The sequence below is a fragment of the Aquarana catesbeiana genome, linkage group LG06 (assembly GCF_042186555.1).
Source record: "Aquarana catesbeiana isolate 2022-GZ linkage group LG06, ASM4218655v1, whole genome shotgun sequence".
Lineage (NCBI taxonomy): Eukaryota > Metazoa > Chordata > Amphibia > Anura > Ranidae > Aquarana > Aquarana catesbeiana.
The window spans coordinates 1,130,978-1,142,672 of NC_133329.1; the positions used below are offsets into that span (position 1 = coordinate 1,130,978).

The 11,695-nt window shown below is 53.8% G+C and overlaps 1 protein-coding gene across 1 annotated transcript in view; it reads left to right on the forward strand.

Moving 5' to 3' along the window:
* PRR14 (proline rich 14) overlaps nt 1-11,695 on the forward strand; it is a gene marked incomplete in the record, with an annotated part of 38,730 nt that overhangs the window by 22,346 nt on the left and 4,689 nt on the right. Inside the window, 5 exon segments of the mRNA XM_073635273.1 lie at nt 895-923; nt 999-1,066; nt 1,272-1,965; nt 3,271-3,370; nt 3,838-3,935. Coding sequence (XP_073491374.1) covers nt 895-923; nt 999-1,066; nt 1,272-1,965; nt 3,271-3,370; nt 3,838-3,935 — 989 coding nt within the window.

The window sequence follows — 11,695 nt, forward strand, 5'->3', positions numbered from 1 at the left end:
GATTATCCTCTGCCTGAGGAAGGAAGGGCTCATTGTCATATATCTGCATATTCTGCTTCCTCCCCTGGTATAGCCTCCTATATTGACACATAGGTGCCCCTACTATGGCCGACTTTGTGATCTGAGCTTCAGGGATGAGGATGGTGTAACGGACCCCCATCCTCAAGAAGAGTATGTCCACTGTAAAGCCTTCATTTGCACGGTACCAGCACAATCCAAGGACCCTTAGCCCACCCAGTCACTTGTCGAGACATCAGGGTAAGGCAGTGGTTCCCAACTCCTTTTCTCAGGAGCCACTAACAGGCCAGATTTTAAGTGTTACCTTGGATATGCAGACTAGAATACTGCAATCACTGAGCAGCAAATGTTATTACCTGTAATGTAGATGACAGGGGTTTCATTAACATGTAAGCCAATACACATACACATATACATCCCATAATACTTTGCTCCCAAGACAGACAGAAACAATAGAACAATGAAACACAGCCACACCTCAAATGATCTAGTAAAGAGTCTACAACAGTCTATGAGACCAAGGTCATACAATATTCCAGCAGTTAGAAAGGTGGCATTCATTTATCTTCATATATTTCTTGAGGGATATTGTTCAGAAATATTACTGGCCCAAGTGAAAGAGACCCTTCATTGCTTCAACACAAAGCTGGGTTCCACAAGCCCTCCGCCCAAAGTGACTCCCGTCACAGATGGTTCATGTGAGTGGAGGAGGTTATACGGTGTCAGGGGGAGGGAAATATCTGTGAATGGAGGAGGTTGTAGAGTGTCATGAGTGAGGATGATGTCTGTGAATAGAGGAGGTCACAGTAGTACAGCAGCACAAAGATTCCCCCTTATCCTGTCTGGAACTGACTCTTTCTCTGTGGTTTTCCGTAGGTTCGCACACAGTCTCCGCCCACTGACAGGTAAGTACCCAAATACACTGTCTCAGTGCTTTATGTGGATGGCCATTGTTCTTTATTTTTTCTGCTTGGTTTCAGGACGCCGGTAACTGGTGATTGTTCTGTGCTCAGCAGTGTCAGTTCTCAGAGCCACTGTGATGTCCAAGGTAGGACCCAGTCTTCTCAGCTTAGTAAATTTCAGACCTTTTGCTTTTCAGAGAGTGTGTTCTACTTGGTTAATTCCGGACCTTTTCCTGGTCAGAGAGTGTTCTGCTTAGTAAATTCCAGACCTTTTCTTTGTCAGAGAGCATGTTCTGCTTAGTAAATTCCAGACCTTTTCCTTGTCACTGTCTTTATTTCCTTTGTCTGCAGATGTTCCTGTCCTTCCAAAATCCACAGAGCTTCCCCCTGATCTTCTGCCCTGCAGTCCGTCCAGTCCTTCACCTCCTCTCCTGTCTCCACCTGTGAAGGTTCCCGGATGGGGTCTGGGCCCGCTCTTCCAGAGTGTCCGTACCAAGCTGGAGAGCTTTGCTGAAATTTTTTTTTCCCCCAAGAAGAGTCATCGGGGGACCCAAAATGAGCAAGTTGTGGAGCAGCCTCAGTCTCCCAGTGTCTCCCCTGGAGAGGAGAATTATGCTGCAGGTGGAGAGAACTCTGCCGTGCATCCTTCCAGTTCTTCCTCTGATACTCCATCTGAAATGCAGGCCGAGGATAACCAAAACTCCCTCCCCCCGGCCTCCAGCACAGACATGAACCTTCAGTTGAAGATTGAAATTTCCAGTCCTGTTTCCACATTGTGCCGCCCACCCCTTCAGCGCTGTCTGTCCTGCCCCTTGCTGCCCCATCGTCCACGGAGGTTCAGCTTAGAGACCGCAGAGCCGGATGTCCCAGTGTGTTCCTGCAGAGCCAAGATCTCCAGGAAAAGGAGACACAGTGTGGGCACCATAGAGGAATTCCGCAATCTACAGTTGTCACCTACCTCTTTAACCTGTCTGAGAAAGGAGAAGCACCCATCTGCCCTCTGGACAAACTGCCAGCCAGAAACTGTCCTGCAGTACGCCATTAGGTATGGAGCCTCCAATCTACCATAGATACGTTGCTTCATCTAATCTGCCCACAGGCTGCACAGTCTGCGGAGGGGCCGTTGTGTGCCTGTGTGTGTGCGAAGGGGCCATTGTGCATGTGCGGAGGGGCCGATGTCTGCCCGTGCGTGTGCGGAGGTGTCGTTGTCTACCCGTGCGTGTGCGGAGGGGCCTTTGTGCATGTGCGGAGGGGCCGTTGTCTGCCCGTGCGTGTGCGGAGGGGCCGTTGTCTGCCCGTGCGTGTGCGGAAGGGGCCGTTGTCTGCCCGTGTGTGTGCGGAATGGGCCGTTGTCTGCCCGTGCGTGTGCGGAAGGGGCCGTTGTCTGCCCGTGCGTGTGCGGAAGGGGCCGTTGTCTGCCTGTGCGTGTGCGGAAGGGGCTGTTGTCTGCCCGTGCGTGTGCGGAAGGGGCCGTTGTCTGCCCGTGCGTGTGCGGAAGGGGCCGTTGTCTGCCTGTGCGTGTGCGGAAGGGGCCGTTGTCTGCCCGTGCGTGTGCGGAAGGGGCCGTTGTCTGCCCGTGCGTGCGCGGAAGGGGCCGTTGTCTGCCCGTGCGTGTGCGGAAGGGGCCGATGTGTGCCTGTGTGTGTGCGAAGAGGCCTTTGTGCGTGTGCGGAGGGGCCGTTGCCTGCCCGTGCGTGTGCGGAGGGGCCGTTGCCTGCCCGTGCGTGTGCGGAGGGGCCGTTGCCTGCCCGTGCGTGTGCGGAGGGGCCATTGCCTGCCCGTGCGTGTGCGGAGGGGCCGTTGTCTGCCGGTGCGTGTGCGGAGGGGCAGCTGTCTGCGTGTGCAGAGGGGCCGTTGTCTGCCGGTGCGTGTGCGGAGGGGCAGCTGTCTGCGTGTGCGGAGGGGCAGCTGTCTGCGTGTGCGGAGGGGCTGTTGTCTTGGTTGCAGCGGGGGTCTCTTTCTGTGTGGGGGTCTCTTGGTTGCAACAGGGGTCTCTTTCTGTGGGTGTGTCTTGGTTGCAACAGGGGTCTCTCTGTGTGGGTGTGTCTTGGTTGCAGCAGGGGTCTCTCTGTGTGGGTGTCTCCTAGCTTCAGCGGGGGTCTCGTTCAATGTGGGGGTCTCTGTGTGGGTGTGTCTTGGTTGCAGCAGGGGTCTCTCTGTCTGGGTGTTTCTTGGTTGCAATAGGGGTCTCTCTTAGTGTGGGGGTTTTCTGGTTGCAGTGGGGGTCTCTTTCTGTGTGGGTGTCTCCTGGTTGCAGCGGAGGTCTCTGTGTGGGGGTCTCTCTGTGTTGGGTGTCTTCCTTCCTCTTGGTGGTCCCTCATCCCGCTTGTCATGTGTTCCTTCCCTCCAGCTCCCCGCCTGGCCGATGTTTGGATGGAGTGAGAGAGACGGAGAGGAGTTCGGGGGGCGCTGACTCAGCAGAGGAATCTAATCCTCTCTCTCAGTGCAAGGTGAGAAGCTGGACATTTAAAGGAGAACTCCAGGCAAATGTTAGGCAGTGAAAGGTATGAATACCTACATTTGTGGTTATACTAGCTTCCTGTACTCCCCTGCACAGCAGCACTGGAGGATGAAGGGGCAACTGGGGCTCTGTTGCTTTTCACAGTGTTGTCCATTGGTGGAAAACTTGCCGAAGAGGAGGGTGTACTACGGAGCTCAATCGATGTGCTGCTGGTACTTCATTCATAGGCTGGGGGGAGGGGGCTGATGAAGAAATCAGAACTTCAGCAGCGTTTCTTCCTGTAGTCCCTGCTATATGGATGAGTACCATTAGCCTTCTGTCTGCACATAGGAGGCTGTTTGGTAGGACAGGTATGTAACGGAGGTCCTGAGTTTATGCTTTGTGCCTGGAGCTCTGCTTTAATGCATTAAGAGTGCCGCTTGTAGAAGTCAGAACTATCTGTGACTTTTCTTTCAGGAAATAAAGGAGCGCAAAGTGTCCAACATTCAGATACGGAAAAGAGTGGCGAGACAAGAAGGGACTCTCACGCCAATGGGCCTCCCCAAACGTCTCCGGTAAGAGAGTGCGAAAGATGGGACCTCCACTATGACAGGATCTCCTCATTGACGGAACCTCCACTGTGACGAGGCCTCCGCATTGACCGGACCGCCACCATGAAGTGGCCTCCTCATTGATTGGCCCTCCACCATGAAGTAACCTCCTCATTGATTGGCCCTCCACCATGATGGGGTCTCCTTATTGACTGGACCTCTACCATGATGGGGCCTCCTCATTGACGGGACCTCCACCATGATGTAGAAAGAAATCCTGGATAGCCGCACTCTGGGATAAGGACATCTTTATTTCAATAAAATCCAACAATACAGTCAATTGCAGAGACGTACAGGGTGGTAGACTGCTAACGCGTTTCACGTCATTTGAATGCTTATTCGTAGCTACGAATAAGCATCCAAATGATGTGAAACGCATTAGCAGTCTACCACCCTGTACGTCTCTGCAATTGACTGTATTGTTGGATTTTATTGAAATAAAGATGTCCTTATCCCAGAGTGCGGCTATCCAGGATTTCTTTCTACCTCACTGCAAACCAGCAAAGCCAGCACCTGGAACCAGTTCTTACTAGGGCGGTGTCATTCCAGAGCAAGAGTGTTTGTGAGCTGCATCTCCTTTTTTCCTACCTCCACCATGATGGCACCTCTACATTGATGGGGCCTCCTAATTGACTGGACCTCCACCATGAAGGGGCCTCCTCATTGACTGGACCTCCACCATGATGGGGCCTCCTCATTGACTGGGCCTTTTCATTAACTGAACCTTCTCCATGATGGGGCCTCCTCATTGACGGGACCTCTACATTGATGGGGCCTCCTAATTGACTGGACCTACACCATGAAGGGCCCCCCCTGATTGACTGGACCTCCACCATGAAGGGGCCCCCTGATTGACTAGACCTCCACCATGATGGGGCCCCCTGATTGACTGGACCTCCACCTTGATGGGGCCTCCTCATTGACTGGACCTCCGCCATGATGGGGCCTCTACATTGATGGGGCCTCCTGATTGACTGGACCTCCACCATGAAGGGGCCCCCTGATTGACTGGACCTCCACCATGATGGGGCCTCCTCATTGACTGGACCTCCACCATGATGGGGTCTCCTCATTGACTGGACCTCCACCATGATGGGGCCTCCTCATTGACTAGACCTCCACCATGATGGGGCCTCCTCATTGACTGGACCTCCACCATGATGGGGCCTCCTCATTGACTGAACCTCCACCATGATGGGGCCTCCTCATTGACTGAACCTCCACCATGATGGGGCCTCCTGATTGACTGGACCTCCACCATGAAGGGGCCCCCTGATTGACTGGACCTCCACCATGAAGGGCCCCTGATTGACTGGACCTCCACCATGAAGGGGCCCCCTGATTGACTGGACCTCCACCATGAAGGGGCCCCCTGATTGACTGGACCTCCACCATGAAGGGGCCCCCTGATTGACTGGACCTCCACTATGAAGGGGCCCCCTAATTGACTGGACTTCCACCATGATGGGGCCTCCTGATTGACTGGACCTCCACCATGATGGGGCCTCCTCATTGACTGGGCCTTTTCATTTACTGGACCTACTTCATGATGGGGCCTCATTGACGGGACCTCCACCTTAATGGGATCTCTACATTGATGGGGCCTCCTAATTGACTGGACCTCCACCATGAAGGGGCCCCCTGATTGACTGGACCTCCACCATGATGGGGCCTCCTCATTGACTGGACCTCCACCATGATGGGGCCTCCTCATTGACTGGACCTCCACCATGATGGGGCCTCCTCATTGACTGGACCTCCACCATGATGGGGCCTCCTCATTGACTGGACCTCCACCATGATGGGGCCTCCGCAATGCTGGCTTTAGGTGGGGAGAAGATGTGACTAATATTTTTATCTAAAAGATGAAACCTGCAGTAAAGGAGCTCGTTTTGTGGCTGCTTCATGCGAGTCGCATGATTTCCTATTTGTAAGATGCATTATACCAAGAGGCTGAAAGGGCGCTTATTAGCGCAGAAGACATAGATTATGCGTAGCGTATAGCGAAATCTCCACGTCAACACAGGGTACTCATATTCATCAATACTTGGGTTATGCTGTCACCTTCACTTGAATGGACACTGGCCAGAAAATAAGCAAGAATCCCCTCCCAGACATAACCCCTCCCAGCTCCACTAAGCCTCAGATTTTCACTGATATCCTTGAGTGATGGACAGACCTGTGATGACTATTGAAGATTTCTCTTAGTGGGCGTCAGTCCCGCTTCATGGTCTGTTCTGTGCACCCCCACTGGGGAAGGGAAAGGCTTCACCCAGATCAATCACCTGAGGCCAAGAGGGACTGTACCCAGACTCCGCATACGAGAGCGGGGACAGCCTGCAATGTTTGGCGCAGGATCCTACGGCTAGTGATCTCCGGGGTACATGGTGTCCAGTGAACCTTTTGGTTGTGTGCTCTACAGATGCAGGGCGTTAGTCACCTTGCGGTGCGGGGGGGGGGGGGTCGAGTATCTGAAGGCTCACGGGTGAGGATTGGCCCGCTTTGGCCCTGGAATGGCGTGTGCCTCAGTGGTGTAATATGTGGCAGTTTCCATTGATGCTTCATCCTCTGGAGCACCATGCCACAGGGGTGGATTGTGCTCAGCGACACCATCATGTGCATCTGCCATTTTCAATCTGTAAACTCGCACAGTCTACAGGTTCTTGGCACAGCGCAGCTTCTGCAATAACACCACGCGAATGTTCGGCAGGTATTGGGACAGGTGCCCTTCTGGGGGTGACTTAGCAATTAGGTTCTGGCCTTGGCAAACACTCATCTTAGCCTACTGTCCCTCAGCATGCCACGGTACAGAGGTGGGGGGGGGGGGGGTGATGAGGGAGACTCCCAAATCCCTCTGGTAGGGCGAGGGACGTCTGTCACTCTTTGTGGCCATCTGGACTCGCTGCTTCCTCCTGCATGTTTACGTGCTGAAGGGTATAAAATGATTTTCCTGGCCATCCTAGAAAGGCTGCTGTCCCGGGATGGGTCATCGCTCCAGTGCTGGAGAAGAGGTCTCACAGCTTCTATTCCAAGCTGAACTGGGACATCTGGCCTATTCTGGACCTAAAGTGACTCAACAAATTACAACAGGGACAAAATTTCAGGATGGAGTCTCCCCAATCAGTGATTGCTTTGCTTTATCAGGAGGACTTCCTGGTGTCAGGAGATATTAAGGATGCCTCACCTACACAATGGCTTTCCAGCCTCACCAGCGGTTTCTGCAGTTCTCCATAGACGATCGCCACTTGTGGTGTTGCCATTTGGCCTTTCACAGCTCAGTGTTTAGTAAAGTGCAGGCTCCGGTTCTGGGGTTGTTGAGAACCCAGGGTATGCCCATTGTGGGGTACCTAGATGTCCTGCTTCTAAGGGAACAATTGGCTCAGACACTGACATCCTGCAGATGGTACAGGTCCTAGAAGGGTTTGGTTGGGTGCCGAAACTTCAGAAGCCAGCTCTGGTTATAACACCGCGTCTGGAGTTTTTCGGCTTAGTCCAAGTCATGACACAGGTGAAGGTAAGGTTTCCGCAGGAGAAATGCCTGTCTCTTTAAACCCAGGTGGAGTCCCTGAGATTGTTGGAATGTTCCTTGATTCTGGTCCGAGGGTGATGGGGAAATACTGTAGATGTCTTCCATGCAGTCACCTATGGCCAGTCTCAAAATACATATAAAAAATCAGCGCTGTTTATTAAAGAGGGAGTCCCCCAAAATTTTTTTTTTAAAAGTCAGCAGCTACAAATACTGAAGCTGCTGACTTTTAAAATAAGGACACTTACCTGTCCCAGGGTCCAGAGATGTCGGCACCTGAGGACGAAACGTTCCTCGATCCTCGGATTCTGCCGCCTTGCGGCCTCACTTCCCGGTTCCCTACTGCTCATGCGCGAGTCGTGCTGCGCAGTATGAATGGTCCTTGCTGTCTCTAGGACCCATGTGTGTCCCAGCAGACAGTGGGGGGGGGGGACGGAAAGAGGTGTAGACTCCCGTGGGCGTCTATGCCCGGAAGTGGGCGCAAATACCTGTCTTAGACAGGTATCTGCAACCCCCTCCCCCCTGAAAGGTGCCAAATGTGACAATGGAGGGGGGGGTTCCGAAAAGCGAAAGTTCCATTTTTGTGTGGAACTCGGCTTTAAACCTAAAGCAACCGGCTAAAAAGCGATACTAATTTTCTACTTATGGCCAGTCTCACTCCACAGTTCTGCAGTTCAGTATCCTCTCGGTTTCGGACAAACAAGATTGGCTCTGGAATGGTGGATATCAATTCAGATGCTGGTTACTGGGAAATACTTCCAATGAATTAGAAGGACTTGACAGATGCCAGCTGGTTGGTCTGGGGAAGCGTTCTGGAGAACCTCTCGTTTTAGTGAGATTGGTTGCTGATCGACATGCTCCTCAGGCAGTTCGGCTGGCCTTTCTACACTGGTATGTCCGCCTCGTCGGGGTGCAATCAGACAATGGCACTCCGTTGGCATACATTGACCTTCAAGGAGGCATAAGACGTTGTGCTGCTTAGAAAGAAGCTGACCAGAACTTCATCTTCTGGCCTTAGCCACTGTGCACATTCCCAAAGTGGAAAATTGACAGTCGGCAGCCCTCAGCAGCTGAATCCGAGAGATGGGGCCGCTCACCCGGAGATATTTGCTTTTTGATCTATTGGCATCCAGAATCAACAACAAAGTAGACGAGTGTGTATCCCGACCCAGGGCTCCGCCAGTGTTTGCAGCATATGCCCTGGTGCCTTGCTTGACCTGAATAAAGGTTAAGGACATTCCAGAGATTATGGTCACAGCTGCTTGGCCAAAGAAATTTGGTACAGGCAGTCCCCGAGTTACGAACACCCGAGTTACGAACGGTCTCAAATGCTGGCCACTTGTGCTCCATGCTGGTCCTGGATACCTCCGGACAGATCCCATACTGCAGTACTACATGTAGTGCATGGCCAGAAGAGCCTCAGATAACATAACAAGCGCCCGGAACATCCCACATCCATGCACAGGCGGATGTTACACTTACAAATGCAGTGTTCTGCCTTACGAACAAACCTACAGTCCCTATTGTGTTCATAACTCGGGGACTTCCTGTATGCAGATATTGTAAGTTTATCAGCAGACGAGTCAGATCAACCAGACTTGCAGTTACAGGGTCTCTGCTTTACCATCACTGTCTTTGAAAGAGAAGTATGGCCTAAGCTTTTTTTTTTTGGTCCTACTTCTCTTCTGGGTCACAGGATAGCTCTTTGGTGACCCAGAATCCGCTGACAGAGGGCTAAAGCCAACTGTTGGCTGACATCACAGAGCCGCTTCAGAACAATAATGTTGACAGTGGCGGCTGGTGAATTTTTAGGATGTGGGGGCGCCAGACCCCTTCCTTTTTGACCCCTCCTACTTGGTGAAAATGGGCACGGTTTCAGCAAAATAGTGGGTGTGGCTTACATGGTATTTCTCTAAGGAGGTGTGGTTAGCGTCTCAGATGAACAAGGGATGGAGGGAGAGAGGGAGGGACAACAGGCCCAGATCCTACACAACAATACAAATATGTGTATTCTAGAAAGTTTAACAATCAGCAGATAAACATTCTCCAAACACCTGGTGTTAGCGCTTCAATCATCCCGGCACCATAGTTGCAGAATCACCATAATGCAAAATCAGTTTGAGCCCCGAGTGTGTCGCCTGCCACCAAATGCCATCAGGTGTCCCCAGCGGAGTCTGTCCTTACATCAGGTGTCCCCAGCAGAGTCCGTTCTTACATCAGGTGCCCTCAGCGGAGTCCGTCCCTCAGCGGAATCCGTCCTTCCATGCCTCCGCTGGGGGCACCCGATGGAAGGACGGTGCCCCCAGCGGAGTCCCAACTTCCATCGGGTGCCCCCAGCGGAGTCCCTCCTTCCATCGGGTGCCCCCAGCGGAGTCCCTCCTTCCATCGGGTGCCCCCAGCGGAGTCCCTCCTTCCATCGGGGTGCCCCAGCGGAGTCCCTCCTTCCATCGGGTGCCCCCAGCGGAGTCCCTCCTTCCATCGGGTGCCCCCAGCGGAGTCCCTCCTTCCATCGGGTGCCCCCAGCGGAGTCCCTCCTTCCATCGGTGTCCCCATCAGTCCTCAGGGCTGTCCTTACGTGTGTGTCCCCGGCGATGTCCTCCTTCATATCGCGTATGTCTCTCTCTTCAGCTACTTCCTGTCTTTCTCCATATGTTGAGAGGGGAGGGGCCTCCCCTCTCCACTGAACACAAGGGATTAGGCAGCGGCCATCTTTTTGTAGCCTGCCGGAAGTGTCTTTACTGAGCACCCGGCCGGACGCTGAGTGGATTCTGCTCGGTGCAATGGATTGCGGCGCAAACCAGCACCAAACCCTGTGAATGAAGCGCCGCGTCTGCAATCTTGTGACGTGGCGCTTCCATAGTGCACTCTGTCCATGCCCGAACACAGTGCACTTAAGAACTTTTTTTTGTGACTGCCTGAGGGGGGGGGTGGCGCCCAGGCGCACCCTATAGACGGGCCCCCCCATACACCGAGACCTCTGTGTACACCCCCCATACACCGAGACCTCTGTGTACACCCCCCATACACCGAGACCTCTGTGTAACCCCCCCATACACCAGACCTCTGTGTACACCCCCCATACACCAAGACCTCTGTGTACACCCCCCATACACCGAGACCTCTGTGTACACCCCCCCATACACCGAGACCTCTGTGTACACCCCCCCATACACCGAGACCTCTGTGTACACCCCCCATACACCGAGACCTCTGTGTACACCCCCCATACACCGAGACCTCTGTGTACACCCCCCATACACCGAGACCTCTGTGTACACCCCCCATACACCGAGACCTCTGTGTACACCCCCCCATACACCGAGACCTCTGTGTAACCCCCCCCATACACCAGACCTCTGTGTAACCCCCCCATACACCAGACCTCTGTGTACACCCCCCATACACCAGACCTCTGTGTACACCCCCCCCCCATACACCGAGACCTCTGTGTACACCCCCCATACACCGAGACCTCTGTGTAACCCCCCCATACACCGAGACCTCTGTGTACACCCCCCATACACCGAGACCTCTGTGTACACCCCCCATACACCGAGACCTCTGTGTACACCCCCCATACACCGAGACCTCTGTGTACACCCCCCCCATACACCGAGACCTCTGTGTAACCCCCCCCATACACCAGACCTCTGTGTAACCCCCCCCCATACACCAGACCTCTGTGTACACCCCCCCATACACCAAGACCTCTGTGTACACCCCCCCCCATACACCGAGACCTCTGTGTACACCCCCCATACACCGAGACCTCTGTGTACCCCCCCATACACCGAGACCTCTGTGTACACCCCCCATACACCGAGACCTCTGTGTACACCCCCCATACACCGAGACCTCTGTGTACACCCCCCATACACCGAGACCTCTGTGTACACCCCCCCATACACCGAGACCTCTGTGTACACCCCCCCATACACCGAGACCTCTGTGTACACCCCCCATACACCGAGACCTCTGTGTAACCCCCCATACACCGAGACCTCTGTGTACACCCCCCATACACCGAGACCTCTGTGTACACCCCCCATACACCGAGACCTCTGTGTACACCCCCCCATACACCGAGACCTCTGTGTACACCCCCCCTATACACCGAGACCTCTGTGTAACCCCCCCCCATACACCAGACCTCTGTGTAACCCCCCCCATACACCAGACCTCTGTGTACACCCCCCAT